This window comes from Culex quinquefasciatus, chromosome 1, assembly GCF_015732765.1.
Source record: "Culex quinquefasciatus strain JHB chromosome 1, VPISU_Cqui_1.0_pri_paternal, whole genome shotgun sequence".
NCBI classification, from domain to species: domain Eukaryota; kingdom Metazoa; phylum Arthropoda; class Insecta; order Diptera; family Culicidae; genus Culex; species Culex quinquefasciatus.
In genome coordinates, this window is record NC_051861.1 from 21,244,741 (window position 1) to 21,262,005 (window position 17,265).

Below are 17,265 nucleotides of genomic sequence, written 5' to 3' on the forward strand. Positions count from 1 at the left end.
CCGATTAAGCCCGTTTAGCATACGCTGCGTTGCCGTAATTCGATAGCAATCAACAAGTGCTCCCCGAAAAGCTCATCCTCCCCACCCCCACCTTACTACTTATCGCTAACTGGCTGGCTCCAATTGCACACAAGGTGCGAGAAAGTTGATCCTTGCTTTCCCCACCAACCCAACCACCCACGTGGCCTGTGCTTCCACTTTTTTATTTTTATTATTATTATTATTTTTCCAACCACTTTCCACGTGCAACCGTTTGTTTGCGCCACCAGAAGAGTGCGCGCACGATTTTTCACACTCTCTGACAGAACAAACGAACAGAGTGTGGTGGGTTATCTCTTCTGGTGGGGGAGGACGGAGTTGGAAAAGCGGCGGAAATGCTTGTGAAAAACTTCGGGGAAAAACTTGTATAAAAGCACGACGAGGAACCACCACCGGTGACAGTCCCAAATCGGCACGGATTTCGTGAGGAACAACCAGCTTCGGTGTGTTGAGATTGTGTTCCAGCCAGGTTGCACTTTTTGGTGGAAAATTCGGAGCATAATAGTCTGTGCGGAAAAAAAAGTGAGGTGAAAGTTGTGTATCTGGCCAAAAGTTTGACAAGTTGTTGTTGTCTCCAAACCACCCATCTCAGCCAGAAGCAACAAGTTAGTGACGGGAAAACCGAGGTATTTTCTTATTGTAAGACAGACAGTTTTAAAACAGTTTTGGGGCTAGTGTAACGTGACAAACAAGGACAATTTTGTGGAAAAGACGCAAAGTTAACGGTTTTTTTTGTCTTTGATGAAGTGCGATGAACTATTTTTGTTTTATTACAGTTTGAGATTGTTTTCAAATTCAATCAACCGTTATTTATTGAGGAAATCTTCCTCAATACAATGCAAGAATTGACGAATAATTAAATTGAAAAAAAGCTGTTCTACATTAGACGAACGAGATCAAAATCAAATCATCCAACATCTTTGGAAGGTTCATTGGCGTAGGATCCTTTAGATTTATATTTTTTTAGTTTTGATGGCTGCACACAAATTTTCAACAGACCGTTTTTCAAAAAACTTACTTAACTTATTTGAACATGAATTGTGGTTTCGAAAGGATCGTAACCAAAAAGCCTAAAGTTTTTCAGTAAAGTCCATAAATACAATTAAAAATTTTATTATTCCGATGCAAAAAGCATCGTCTTTTGTTAAGGTTTTTTACACAGCAGTTATCCAGCACTTTTCCGGTCCTTCTGGAGAAACGAAACTCCCTACTTTTCCCTATCAAAAATAACAGAATGGAAAATTAATACCGTTCAATAATAGTGCTGAAAAGTTGAACTTTTCAACACTTCTATCGAAAAGTAACATTTTTCAATATTTTTTGTCTTGAACGATGAATTTACTAAACACATGAATGTTTGACATAAAATTCCATAAAAGAAGCGTTTTTCAGAATTGCGAAAAATGTTGTAAGTAACTCGTTGCAAAACTTGATTTTTTCAGCACTCGTCGTATTTATCCAACTCGGTAAACCTCGTTGGATAAATGTACAACTCGTGATGAAAAAATCTTCTTTTTGCAACTTGTTGCATAAACTACTAGTATTCAACTCGTTGAAAACCTTGATTTTTAAAGCACTCGTCGTATTTATCCAATTCGATAAAAAAAAAACAACCTTTTTTGAATAAATTACAATTTGATTTAGTAACAGAGATGTAAATGATAGTATATAAACACCCTGTTATCAATTTTATTAGAATAACTGAGATTCGGCTTAAAAATGGCATAAAAATAGTACATTAGTTGTAATGTTTCAAGATAGGGTTGGATAGATCTTCAAACTTTATGACTGATCGGAAAGGTCTTCAGAATACATATCAAAAGGATTGCGAGATTGTTCTAAACAAAAATATGGTTCAGGTTGTTTATGCAGTTTTGCATAAAAGTTCCATATTTAAACAAAACAAAAGTTTAAACAAAAACTAACTTAATCCACCTATGTGGTTGATGCCTTCCTCACTTTTTACCAAAAATGGGTATATGAGTGGTTTCATCATTTTTTTAGATCCAGAAAAAAAGAACACAATGTATAACTTATGTGGTCATAACTCGAGACAAGGTTGCCAGATCTTCAATGTTTTGAACTCTTTGGAAAGGCCTTTCAATTTCCTAACCAACGATGGGTCGGATGATGGATCCAGACATAGTTTACATACATTTAAGTGAGATCCGGCTTCAAAAAAGTACATAAATATCACTTAAGTGGTCATAACTCGAGACAGGGTTCCCAGATCTTCAATGTTTTGGACTCATTGGAAAGGCCTTTCAATTACCTAACCAACGATGGGTCGGATGATGGATCCGGACATAGTTTACATACATTTAAGGGAGATCCGGCTTCAAAAAAGTACATAAATATCACTTAAGTGGTCATAACTCGAGACAGGGCTCCCAGATCTTCAATGTTTTGGACTCATTGGAAAGGCCTTTCAATTACCTAACCAACGATGGGTCGGATGATGGATCCAGACATAGTTTACATACATTTAAGTGAGATCCGGCTTCAAAAAAGTACATAAATATCACTTAAGTGGTCATAACTCGAGACAGGGTCGCCAGATCTTTAATGTCTTGGACTCATTGGAAAGGCCTTTCAATTACCTAACCAACGATGGGTCGGATGATGGATCCAGACATAGTTTACATACATTTAAGTGAGATCCGGTTTCAAAAAAGTACATAAATATCACTTAAGTGGTCATAACTCGAGACAGGGGGTTTTATCCCTTATCCCCGAATCCCACTTTCCTGAATCCCATATCCCCGAAAATCATTTCCCCGAAAATTCCACATCCCCGAAAATCATTTTCCCGAAAAATCCACATCCTCGAAAATCATTTTCCCGAAAATTCCATATCCCCGAATGTCATTTACCTGAATGGCCATTTTACCGAACTGCCGTTTTCCCGAATTTACATATACCCGAATGGTTACTTCACCAAAAATCAATTTTTCCGAATGATGACCTAGATCTAAATTTATTTGTTATTTAGGGATTTTTTTTATAAAAGTAAAAACGAAACTATTGGCACTACGCCCCCCGGGGCATGGCCTTCCTCTAACGTGGGATTTCTGCTCCAGCGCCTCTGACGAGACAGGAGAAACCGGGACCGACGTTTTACTTCACCATCCGATAGAAGCTCAGTGGATAAGGCGGGAATCGAACCCGCGTCTCATAGCATCATCGGGATCGGCAGCCGAAGCCGCTACCCCTTGCGCCACGAGACCGAGTATGAGTTAATATTAAATTCTCCTACGTGTTTTGTAAGATTAAAAAAAAAAAAACAAATAACCGTAGAAGGCCATTAATAAATCACGCGGACACTTCAAGAGTGCGGGGTATTGAGATCATCCACGTTCCATAAAAAAAAAAAGATTTTTTTTGTAGCGGCCATTTTCAGCAAAGGACAATTTTCCAAAACGGTATCTACGTGGTAAGGATAGAACAGCAACGATAGCTTCATGCGACGACTCGATGCGCAGGATTCAGTTTGTTCTAGATTTTGTTTAACTGAACTAATTTGTCTTTATCAATTTTGGCTGGATGAAGGCTTTGAACAATTATTTTTTATTTTTTTACGTCCAATTCGAGTTCTGCGACCAACACTTTTAATCAAATCTAAATAGTTGATAATTGAATGACAAAAAGCATTTTTTGAATATTTCATCCCCGCCATTTTAGATTTAAAATTACTAAATCACTTTAAAGTAGTTTAGGGGCTATACTTAAGCTCGACAGCTGATTTTGGTTGCCAAGGTCCCGAGTAACAATTACAAATTTTTATGGTAGTCGGGCCTGAACGTGTGTCAAACACGTTCTGACCTGAAATTCCCTTTGGCCAGTTGTCGCACTTACATCAATTTGAATATTCAAAATTCAAGTGAAGCACTAGTGTGCGTACGCGAAACGTCATAAAGCTCTATTGTGGACATGATACTTTATTGATCGCTACTTCCCCGAACCCGGTCAGGCGGGTATGGCCGTTGTCCAGAACCGCGCGCGGTTCTGGGCAACGGCCATACCCGCTTGACCGGGTTCGGGGAAGTGGCGTTCGAAAATGGCCGTTCGGGATTATGGTCATTCGGGAAAATGATTTTCAGGGATGTGGAAAATTAGGGAAGTGGCCATTCGGGAAAATGGTTTTAGGGAAGTCGCCATTCGGGGATGTAGCCGTTCGGGGAAATGGATCGTTCGGGGAAATGATTTTCGGGTAAATGACATTTCGGGAAAGTGTCTTTTCGGAGATGTGGCATTCGGGGAAATGTCTCTTCGGGAATGTGGGTTTCGGGGAAATGTCATAGATTCAGACAGGGTTGCCAGATCTTCAATGTCTTGGACTCATTGGAAAGGCCTTTCAATTTCCTAACCAACGATGGGTTGGATGATGGATCCGGACATAGTTTACATACATTTAAGTGAGATCCGGCTTCAAAAAAGTACATAAATGTCACTTAAGTGGTCATAATTCGAGACAGGGTTCCCAGATCTTCAATGTTTTGGACTCATTGGAAAGGCCTTTCAATTACCTAACCAACGATGGGTCGGATGATGGATCCAGACATAGTTTACAAACATTTAAGTGAGATCCGGTTTCAAAAAAGTACATAAATATCACTTAAGTGGTCATAACTCGAGACAGGGTTGCCAGATCTTCAATATCTTGGACTCATTGGAAAGGCCTTTCAATTTCCTAACCAACGATGGGTTGGATGATGGATCCGGACATAGTTTACATACATTTAAGTGAGATCCGGGTATTTGTGAAAACACATTTTTATGCATAACTTTTGAACTACTTATCGAAACTTCAAACAATTCAATAGCGATGTATGGGACCCTAAACCAAGTCGAATGCAACTGGTTCGATCAGAATCGGTTCAGCCAGTGCTGAGAAAACTCAGTGAGAATTTTGGTCACATACATACATACACACACACATACACACACACATACACACACACAGACATTTGTTCAGTTTTCGATTCTGAGTAGATATGTATACATGAAGGTGGGTCTAGGAGCTTTTAATAGAAAGTTCATTTTTAGAGCAGGATTATAGCCTTACCTCAGTGAGGAAGGCAAAAAGTCTTAGTTTTGCAGATTTCAAAAATGTAAATATGAGCATCGTTAACGCACAACTGATTAAAATAATATGAGAATCTTTTAGCAAACAAGAGGGCTTTTGTTAATTTGATTTGGTTAACCGCGGTGGATTTTCTTGAAATAATTCGAAATGTCAAAAATCCACCAAAGCATCTAACACATTGATCGCACAAAAATCTGTGGTAGAAAAGTATCCACCGGTAGATGCTTTGGTGGATTTTTGACAGTTCGAATTATTTCATGAAAATCCACTGCGGTTAACCAAATCAAATTAACAAAAGCCCTAAGGGCTGCACAGAACCGTAGTGCTGTCTTTTTAAGTCGCTTTCAGCAGAATAGCAAAAAGATCGAACAAGTCCCGTTTCCTCAAGGACAGTAACGGTCAAGCGAGAATAACTGGTCCACTGGCCCAAATCAAGGACAATCGCGAAGATCTGTGACAAGAGTAACAGCGACGCTGCAATTTTGAGTCATACGGTTGTCACAGTTAAAAAAAATCTAGATATACATACTTACCAATATTGGACACGACCACATTAACAACAATTATATCTGTTTCTAGTAGAATTTCTTACTTCTATTTGCAAACTATTTTCAATAACCGTAAAATTTACGAATTTGAAACTTGCCTATTTTAGACCAGTTTTGAAACTTCACTGATCATAACACCCCACTCTTGTACACATTCAATTTCAGGTGCAGGTTGTACCTTACATTTCCCTAACACCTGTTGCACCCCTAAGCAGCTTACTAAAAAGCGGCAACCAACTTTAGGCACTCTTAAGATGATGACGCGCGCAATCACTTTCGTACATCACTCGGCGGCGGGCACGCGACGAACACTTAAGTTTTGCCGCGCCGCGCGACAGAATTATTTTCGTGGGCCCGACCACGCCGAGGCCACACAAAATGAAAGGAGAAAGACCGAACAGTCGCATCGAGTACCGCTTGGGCAAGGCCAATCAGCCGAACGAGAACAACAACGGTGTGCACCACTGGCCAAAACATAACCCGAGGTGGGGGAAATTGCATTGGAAAGTCTAGGTTTGAGTGTGCGACAATACACAATGCTTAAATTTTCCTCTTTTCCGGTGTAATGTCACTTTTTTAGTCCAGATTGAGGTAATATTACATCATAAAAGAGATAATATTAGACCATAAAATTTTACGCCTCCTAAAATACACAAAAAATGTGTAAATTTGAAAGGTGTAATTTTGAAAAATTAGATATTTCAAATAATTTTTCAGTTTTAAAGAAAAATGTTATCAAATACGAAAACAGCGCATGTTTTAGAATTAGTAAGTGTTGATTAATTCTAAAACTTGCGATATCGTATTTGATATATTTATTTTCTTTAAAACTCAAAACAATGGCTTTGAGAAATATCCAACCTTTCAATGTAAACGCTCACAAAAGTTTCTTTTGTTTAATACCAGTTTGAAAAAAACTTTTATTGATATTTCCCCTTGGTCAGGATTCCCTGAGTTAACGGGGCTTAAGTATACTATCCAGCCCTTGTCCATTCACATATATGTGAATCGCACTAGTCGTTGTTAATGAAGTTAATAACAGTAAAAATCGGATTTTTGGAAAAAAAATATAGAATCTTCTTTTCTTTTGACTTTATACTGTATACCTGATCAAAATTTCAAAATAGTAGTTTATGCAACAAGTGGCAAAAGGAGGATTTTTTCAGCACGAGTCGTACATTTAACCTGGGTGCTGAATAGTGGTTCGTAAAACGGCTTCAATTTTGAACTGTCAAAGTGGAACAAATTTACTGTTCGCCAAAAGTGGGAAGTATTGTTATCGATCAATTTTTGTTTTTTGTTTAGCAAGAATGATTTCTTTTGGCTTTTGAAGTCAAGTAATCTTAAGAACATTGAAGGCGAGTTCGTCATTTTTTATAATTATGAATAGAATATGTTTATAGATTCCGTTTTCAAACCTACTGATTTAGTCAAAATCTTTTCTGTTTGTTGGATAAGCTTTGCTAGAATTAGCGATGATTTTTCACTGGCCCAGGAAGAGCTACAAGAATCCAAAATAAGCCAAGGTATTTATCATTAACATCGCAGAATGACACGCTCGTCGTAGTTCTTCGTCATCCGTAAAAAAGAAAAACCTGACACAATTTTCCAGCAAAATAATGTAGAAAAGTAGACAAAATAAAACGCATACCACTAATTATAAAACAGCTCGCTACCAGTAAGAAAAAAGTCATGCTTGTGCTTAAACAGCCTCCTAGTTTGTAGATGTAAACAAAGTGGGATCATTCGAAAATCACGTTACGCATTCTCTCTATTCATCACCCAGCATTTAACCAACAAGGTTCACCGAGTTGGATAAATACAAAGAGTGCTGAAAAAATCAAGTTTTGCAACGAGTTCCATTCAACATTTTTTGCAATTTCAAAAACACACACTGAGTGAAATTTTATGTCAAATTTTCATGTATTTTGTCAATAAATCGTTTAAATCAAAACAATGTTGAAAATTGTTACTTTTCAGCATTTATTTTGAAAAGTGTTGCTATTAGATTCTGTTATTTTTGGTACAGAAAAGTAGGCTATTTCGTCGTTCAAGAATGACAGGAAAAGTTAGTAGTTTCACGACGGAATTGCAAAAAAATAATTTTAAAATGCAAATTCAATTTTAAGTGTGATTTCGGAACTATTTCAAACAAGCTACTTTTATAAAAATCATGACATGGCCAAAAACAACTCGTTCATCAAAAAGCAAAAATTAACAGTATGGTTCGAAATTAGTTGTTTGGTCCAAGTGAACATACCAAAATAGTAGTTTATGCAACAAGTTGCAAAAAGAGGATTTTTTCAGCACGAGTCGTACATTTATCCAACGAGGTTCACCAAGTTGGATAAATACGAAGAGTGCTGAAAAAATCAAGTTTTGCAACGAGTTCCATACAACATTTTTTGCAATTCCGAAAAACACCCATTGAGTGAAATTTTAAGTCAAATTTTCATGTATTTTGTCAATAAATCGTTTAAATCAAAAAAATGTTGAAAAGTGTTACTTTTCAGCATTTATTTTGAAAAGTGTTGCTATTCGATTCTGTTATTTTTGGTACAGAAAAGTAGGCTATTTCGTCGTTCAAGAATGACAGGAAAAGTAAGTAGTTTCACGACGGAATTGCAAAAAAATATTTTTAAAAATCTAAGGTGTTAAAAGTGTCAAAATTAAGTTTTGTAACAAAAAGATGATTGAAAATAATCCATTTTCCAATCATCTTTTTGTTTATTCAGGTTGGTTGGATGGTCCAACAACTTTGCTCAAGACACCAAATCGCTCAGAAAATCCATATCATGAGACAGATGTTCGAATATCGTTAAAGCAATCTGTATCGATTTCAGTTTGGCACATTTTTAACGCCATTTTCAAATTACGTCACACTTTTTTTACGTATCTGAGAATGTTTCTGCATGATATCCAATCCGGACATTTTATAACGATATCAACCGGTTCCCATCTCTCTCAACGAGTGTAGTTATAAACCTTATTGTCCTCGTTAAATGGTGGCTCATTTTTCAGCCCACTCAAATCCCCCCCTGATGACTCTTCCAGTCTTTAGTCCCGGGTAGCCGACATGGAAATTAATTATCTTCGCAAAGCCTCCTCCCTTCCACCTAAAACCTGATTTTCAAAAATAGTTTTTCTTCGGTTTCGAACCGACCTGGGTGGTCCTCCGGCGAAAGACCAAGGATAGTTCCCAGTAGGAGCAACCGAACCGGAAACGTGGCTTATCACTGATTTCGGTGGTTTGCAAGGGTCCAGGTAAAATGGTTAATGTTTATGCACCGAGTTCCCCTTGCCGAGAAGCTGGCGCCGATGTTTATGTTGGCCATTACGGGTAGCACCGTGAAAGGGAGGGGGGGGGGGGGTTTGGAAGGAGCAGTCGAGAGATGATAATGGCGAGGATAATGAAAAATATGACCGGTTCTGGCGTGGGCGATGAACGAAACGGTGTGTATCGGGAGAGTCAACAATCTGATTTTGCACTTTTTACTTTCTAGTTATTCGATCAGGAATTGGAATACATTTACGGGTGGAGGGAAGTTGAAATCATTGCAAAAGGGAGGTTTTATAGGGCTAGAGTGATGATAGAGTTTCATTGCTAACGCAACAGGTGGAAAGTCTGTGCTGAATGTTTTATTCAGTAGAAATTTGTTTAAAAAAATAGAACAGTAGAATTACGTTTTTTTAACACTGGAACGCCCAACGCATGTCCAACTTACACGGACGCCCAAGCCTCCCAAAAAAGTTGGAACGGTAACTTCAACTCGCTGGTTCTCGGGCCTAACTCAACCAATCAAGATGATTCTTCTTTCCAGTGATTTGTAAGGATGTCTAGATCATTCTAAAACTTTGCAGAACTTAATTTGATCAGATCTGTAATTTCTGCGACCGAAAACATCGTTCCACCTTTTTTAAAAAGACTGCCTCCGCGGAATTTTCGGCGAATTTTTTTTTACACGCGAAAAAAAAAGTTGGAACGATGTTTTTGATCGCAAAAATTACAGATTTGATCAAATTAAGTTCTGCAAAGTTCTAGAATGATCTAGACATCCTAACAAATCACTAGAAAGAAGAATCATCTTGATTGGTTGAGTTAGGTCCGAGAACCAGCGAGTTGAAGTTACCGTTCCAACTTTTTTGGAGCCTTGGGCGTTGGAATGTTAAGCATTTCAATCATTTTGTTGTTTTGGCAACACTGATTTTTTTTAATTCATTGAATTATTCAATTCAATTTATTTTATTAGTAAATAATCAATTCACAATTTCGTATTTCTTATAATAGAGTTTTGGAGTTCCTTTCAACTATGATTTGTACTATGATTCATTTTGATGTATTTGGATATTCTAACAATGGATTTGGCCTGGGGGTAAATAGAGGGGCTCAAAAGTAGAGAACCTGGAGCTTATTAGAGAACGTCTATCTCAAAACAAAAGTACCTATCAAAGCACGAGAACTGTCAAACGGAAGTACCAATCGAGCAGAAGTATTGTAATTTGGGTGATTTATATTTTATTCGAAAAAGTGCAAAACACAAATTGAAAACAAAACAATTTCAATTTTCTTTTTCAATTTGAATTTCGATTTTATTCGTAAACTCATTATGTCGCTGCGTGTTAATGACGCGCCAAAATGGTCAGTTTCGGGCGCTAATAACTTGTTGGATTTTTTTTTAATTTTTTGCAAACGCAGCACCTCATTTTAGAATTACACCAACCATAAACTATGTTTAAACTCAGTTTTTTTGGTTCGATTGACTGATCAAAAGAGAATCTGAAAAAAGTCACGCAGGTGCTTTGACAATTGCAGTGCTGCAAGCTATTTTGACTGATGTGCATGCAGTGGTGCCAGTTTCAGTATTTTAAGATGTCCGTTCTCTAATAAGCTCCAGGCTGAGTCAAAAGCGGAACCGTTTTGAACTGTCAAAGTGGAACTATTTCACTGTTCGCCAAAAGCAGAAAGTATTGTTATTGATCATTAGGGAAATAATTATAAAAAGAAAATTTGGCTTGTCGATTTCCTCTTTCTGTTAATATTTTCATTACATTCTTTTACTTGCGAACATTTTATGATTATCCTCGGAATTACTAGTAACATTACCAGAAAAATCGTCGTCGAGCCATTCTTTCTCTAATGAACCCACTTCCTACTGGCTGATTTCCTTTTTAGCGCCCATCCGGAAGTCGTCTTCATCAGTTGATTCCGCTCGAATGGTGGGCGCAATTCCCTTTTTCTAGTCCAAACGTTAATTTTTCAGTCGGTGTACTTTGTCTCGAAATGTGCACTGAACTTCCGGGAGTTCTTGCTTACATTTTGTTCTAAACTGACTTCGTAAAAGTTGTCTCCCGAAATCTCGAGAAAAAAAATCACACTGCACAATTAAAAACAAACAATTCAAGTGCAAGGGAATTGTCACGCTTGTGCTTGAACCACCTTCTACTTTTTATGTAAACAAAGAGGGAGCATTCGAAAATCACGTTACGCATTCTCTCTTTTCATTGCCCTGGATTTGGCGAAAGAAGGAAAAAAAATTTAAAAAAATACCTTCGAGATGAATACTCAATATTTTAATTTACATTTTACCTTCACTTGTTTCCTGTATTTTTCTATATTTTCTTGAGGAATAAGAACGAGTTCTTATTTAACATTCCAACGCCCAAGGCTCCAAAAAAGTTGGAACGGTAACTTCAACTCGCTGGTTCTCGGGCATAACTCAACCAATCAAGATGATTCTTCTTTTCAGTGATTTGTTAGGATGTCTAGATGATTCTAGAACTTTGCAGAACTTGATTTGATCAAATCTGTAATTTTTGCGATCAAAAACATCGTTCCAACTTTTTTTTTCGCGTGTAAAAAAAAAATCGCCAAAAATTCCGCGGAGGCAGTTGTTTTAAAAAAGGTGGAACGATGTTTTCGGTCGCAGAAATTACAGATTTGTTCAAATCAAGTTCTGCAAAGTTTAAGAATCATCTAGAAATTTCTACAATTCTCTGGAAACAAGAATCGTCCTGATTGGTTGAGTAATGCCCGAGAACCAGCGAGTTGAAGTTACCGTTCCACCTTTTTTGGGAGGCTTGGGCGTCCGTGTAAGTTGGACATGCGTTGGGCGTTCCATTGTTAAACAACTTAATTTTTAATTATTATGATTAACCTGTCTGGAGTAAAAATATTAAATGCATTCTCCTCAAAAATCTAAGTTGAAGTTCGTTTGAATCACCCTACACTATTTGCTTTCACCAAGTGTTGGATTTTCTTTAAGAGAAAAGGTGATTTAATTGCTGTACTTACTTTTCCTCCTGTATTAGTGAGGTGATTATTGAAGGTTTCTGAATGATATTTAATTCACTTTTGTAGGCCTAGCGGGATTATAAAAATTTAATTTTGGAATTATGATTATACAAGTGTACACAGAAAAAAAAATTAATGGAGCTGCGTTTTAAAAGGCCTGGGTGTAAAATAAATTTTGCATTCTTTTATTAAGTTCTATGTAATATTACACCCTGAATTATGTAGCCCACAAGTATGCGAAACCTACTAGACCAAAATATTAAACTCATAAATGCGTTTATCCCTTCAATTCTTCATCGGTCTGATGGCCGAGAGGGCTAAGGCGCCAGTCCGTACTGTTGGTACTGGGTTTCATTCCCGATGATTGCAACTTTTTTTATGTTTACAAAAATTGTACATGCAGTGTGTAATATTAAGTGACGAAGGTGTGATGTGCATGTTTTTGCATGCGATTTTACCAGAAAAAAATAATATATTGACGTAATATTTTACCAGAAAAAGTTAATATATTGACGTTTCTTTATGTTTTTTGTTTGTTTGAATGAAACTTTGCCCTAGCATTTCGTATGTGAAAGGAAACAACTTAAGGGATTACATACATGTAGAAAATCACAAAATTTTATATTATAGATTATTTGATAAATCCACTCAAAATATGATTTTTAATCACTCCTGAAAGTTTCATGAAGATATTTAATGATTAAACTGAGTTAGAGACGATTTAAGTTCAAAATTTTGCCATGCGCAAAGCGGGCTGTCATACTTTGTTGGCGTTTTTCTCTAAACCCCGAGTTGATTTACGGGTGCCACGATATCTCGAGATGGGATGGACCAAATTGGCTGAAATTTGAGGTGAAGACTCTCAAGATGTATCCCGTGTGCATGACGAAGCCCAATTTTTAAAATTAGCTTTTTAAAAAAATACAAAAATCAAAAACAAACGGTTTTTTAATATGAAAAACACAAAAATATTTTTATCTTTTTTTATAATAAACTTTTTGAAAATCGGGCTTCGTCATGCACACGGAATCGGTTTAACGAGTATTCACCAAAATTTTTAGCCGATTTGGTCAAGACTGTGTTGAGATATCGTGGCACCCGTTTTTTGAAACTGCTAACTTAAAATTGGTATATCTCGGCAACGATGCAACCAAATATCTTCAAATTTGTTTTGAAAGTAGGTGAAAATGTTTATTTTGATGACGTGAAAAAAGAATTTAAAAAAAGTTGAGGTGTGTGTTCATACTAACCTCTGACTTTTTTGCCATTATAAATGTATGTAACCCCTTAAAAAAATAAAATAAACATTTGGAGGCAACATAAAATTATGCTATCGAAAGTGAATCTCGTTTTGTATCCAGTATACCGGTTTCTAGTTATAGGCATCTATAGGAGATGCATCTATAAGATGTATTTAGGTTTAGCAAACCGAAATTGTTTGATGAAAGAAAAGTACTCCTGCAGAATACTTCAAAAAAGCTGGGAAATTTTTCAAGTATTATCTTTTTTTGGCTTGGATGATCAAACAGCCGGTTGCTGGAATACGGATTTCGGAAACTATTGGTTAGATTTTCATTGCTAATAGTAAAACTTTTGTGAAATTTACTGCACCTTCCTATTAAAAAAATAATTTTAAAAATAAAAGCAATCATTAAAAAATGTCCAAAATAACATTTTTTCGGACATGTAAGAAAATTACGGGTTTGTCTAAAAATAAAAATTTATTTCCAATTCAATTTCAATTAAGAACACCAGAACTTTATTTGAGAATTTTTCAAAACCCGTAGTCGTCCTAATATATATTTCAGCAATAAAATGATTAAAATTCAAACATTTTCTGAACTTAAAAAATATATTTCCGTTTGAATTTTATTCTTTGCTCTACGACAATGCTGAAGTTAAAAAAAAATTAGGCCACAACAAATATTTTTAAACTTCAATTGCAAAATTAGCGGAAAAAAATTCTCCGAACAATCTTCGATTTCCATAACACATTGTTTTAAAGGATAATTTCGGCCGGAATCGATTTTTTCATATTAAGTGACGGAGGGGCAGTACGACCCCTCCCATTCCAGAAAGCAAACTATACGGCAAAAATGTATAATATGATTTTTTTGCCGATAAGGCAAAATTAGACAGATTTTATGCTTGTCTTGCATATGTAAACATTGATTATGTTTATAATGGAGCAACTCTCTACGAAATCGGCCGATTTCGACCATTTTTATGATTTGTATTTTTTTATTTAACTTAAACTTTGTGTGGGGGTTTTCATATAACATTGCATATTACGCCCATTTAAAATGCTAGTCTTGATTTAAAAAAAATCAAAAAAAAAATTCGAAAAGATCGGAAAATTTCACAAATGTTTCATGTATTAACATTGAAAATCGGACCATTAGTTGCTGAGATATCGTCATTAGAAAATGGTGGGTTGTTTTGATGAGACTTAGAAAACTTCAATTTCCGTGTTTCTTTTTCTAAAAGCGGCTCTATCCCAGCAACCCGAGATTCAATCTTCAATGTCTCATAGACAATTGTATAGAAAATTTTCTGAACTTTTCAAAAAAAATATTTTTAGAAATGGTCACTCATGGTCACTATTTTTAAAAATCGAAAAACTGCAGATATTTCGCTAGATATTTTGCAAATTTAATTTTGCATTAAAAAATAATTTCAAATTTGTTTTTGCATGAAACTTCGATTTTTACCAAAAATCACTATTTTTTCAAAAATTCATAACTCGGCGGCAGATTTTTTGACCATGTTTCTCTATGGCTCAAAAGTTGCGGATTTTTGTCCCCTAAAACATATCAAAAAATCTCGAAAATCAAAACATACATATTTTGGGAAATTGAGTTTTAGTGAAAAAAAAGTTGATTAAAAAATCTGCATTTTTTTCCGTGTACCTATTTTTTTTTTTCAAAAGTCCTCAACAATACCTACAACTTTGCTGAAGACACCAAAATTGATCAGAAAATTCACTCAAAAGTTACAGTTGTTTGAATATTTACATACCATTTTTGTATGGACAGCAGCCAAAATTGTATGGAGACTTGTATGTGTGAATCAATGATGCAAAATAGCTTATTTGGTCATAGGGAAGGTCCCCACAAAGTTTAAGCCAAATCAAAAAATACAAATAAAATCAATTTCCGGTTTTGGTAGAGAATTGCCCAATGGTCTTAAACACAAAAAAAAACATTTTTTAGAAACGTTTCAAAGCTTAATATTTTTAACAAGAGTCTTACTATCCTGTTCAAAATTTTAAATAAAATTTTCAAGCAAACTAAGTATTTGCATGCAATGCATGCACAATTAAAATTTTCATAAAATATCAGTGTCTTTTCACAACTCGATTCCACTTGATTAACTATTGTCACCTCCACTACTGGGGGTTACCTACAGCCATTAATTTTGCAGCATTTACGCGGACGCAACAAAAGCTCCATTTCATCACAGTCATTTATTATCGAATTACAACAGCCGCCATTAATTGAATATACTCCGGTTGAAAAATGATTTAATGAGCTGAGAGAATTTTCGCACACCTTGACTGTTGGACATTTTGAAGTGTCGATAAAGCGGTCACGGCGCATTTAATATTCAGCGAAAATTGCTGACAATTCGAGCCTGTTGGTCAAGAATAACATGCTTATTTATTCTCATCCTATTAATGGATTGTCATTTTACGCTTTTTTATATTTATAGAAATCAGGAGAAATGGCATCCACAAGCAGCAGCAGCAGAATCAACAACAACCGCCATGCCGTCAGGTCATCAGCCTCTTCAGCGTTCACCCAGCGACTGCTAATCGGCCTGCTGGTCTGCACCCTGGTGCTGGATCTGAGCTGCCTGACCGAGGCCCGGCCCCAGGACGATCCCACCTCCGTCGCCGAAGCCATCCGACTGCTGCAGGAGCTGGAAACCAAGCACGCCCAACATGCCCGACCAAGGTAGGACGCAACGCCAAAGATCTTTTCAAGAACTTCTTGATTCCCTGAGAAATTGCAATTACGTTGGGTCTTCTGAACCATACAGTGAACCCTCCGTCAGCACTGAGTGTTCCCACTAGTTTAGCATTCAAAACGGCTCAACGAGGGTCGCCTGTACGGCACCATAAATTTGAGTTATTGAGATCGTCCACGGGATGACCGCGGGGGATTCCCAAGAGAAATGATCTTGGAAAAATGTGGTCTGAACTACACAAAGTCGATCGCAGAACAACACCCCGGTCTTATACTATTGACAGATTTATTTTCACCAGTAATACTGGTTTTAACTAGCTTCATTGCGCAGAAGAAGTACCACTTCGACTAGTGCCCTCCTGAACCTGCTACTACATTAAAAGAGTCTGGCGGGTCCACATGCGGCACAAAAATCGTTGACCTTTGCAGATGACCAGCAGCATCATCTGATTGAGGGTGAAAAGGGACGAACTTGCTTGTTGATCAGTGTATGGAATGTGTGATTCACATTAGGGTGGGTTGGGCAAAGGTGGAAAGGCCAGCTGGTCTGAGAAACTGGTCTGGCCAAGTTGGGTTGGGTCGTCCCGGTTTTTTTTTTGCACAAAGGGCCACGCAACGATCAACGATTGTTGTCATTCGATTGGGTTGAAGATGTTCTTGATAATGAGTAGGCTTAGTGATTTTTCACGTTCGAAAATTGCAAATTTCACGGGGACCTCAATTTCAAAACACCATATTTCACGCAAATTTCGCGGAACGTGATTTTTTTTTTTTTAATTACTCTGAAAATCTTATGTTTGAATCACAGAAACTACTTTTCATGCTTCATTTTATATTATTCTTCAAAAAATCAAAAATCTTTCATATATTTGAACGTGACACAAAAAAATCTCCTAATTAAAAAAAAAAAAACGATTCCACCTAGTTTATGGATGGGCTCTATATATAATTTGAAATAAAATGTAGGGCATGCGTGTTCTCATTTATTGAACTTTTTTTTAGATATTCGACTTATAAAGTAAAAAGCTTTCGCTGATTTGCTTCATTTTATTGAATTTCATATCAAAATTTATCCAGCAAAAAGCGAAATAATTTGAATTCTTTTGCAACATTTAGCATTTAACATTTTTTTTAAAGATTTTCATCTCCTTTTTCAAAATTCCTATTTTAAATCAAAAGTAAAAAAATATATTATATATATTTTTTCACTTTTGAAATTTGTAAAGAAATCAAAATTGTTATTCAAAATGAAAACAAAAAAGTAGTATTTTTCAAAACATTCACGGGAATCATTTACCCAAATAATCAAATATCGTTAAAATTAAATAGGAC

At 36.4% G+C, this 17,265-nt stretch overlaps 1 protein-coding gene across 2 annotated transcripts in view; it reads left to right on the forward strand.

Annotated features, from left to right (window-relative positions):
* Nucleotides 1-431: 431 nt before the first annotated feature.
* The window catches only part of LOC119765097 (neuropeptide F-like), a 33,012-nt gene continuing 16,178 nt past the window's right edge, over nt 432-17,265 (forward strand). For both annotated transcript variants that reach the window (XM_038248227.1, XM_038248228.1), the window contains exons 1-2: nt 432-665; nt 15,677-15,921. In XM_038248227.1, the coding sequence (XP_038104155.1) occupies nt 15,689-15,921 (233 nt within the window). In that variant the 5' untranslated portion in view covers nt 432-665; nt 15,677-15,688. The remainder of the gene's footprint in view (nt 666-15,676; nt 15,922-17,265) is intronic.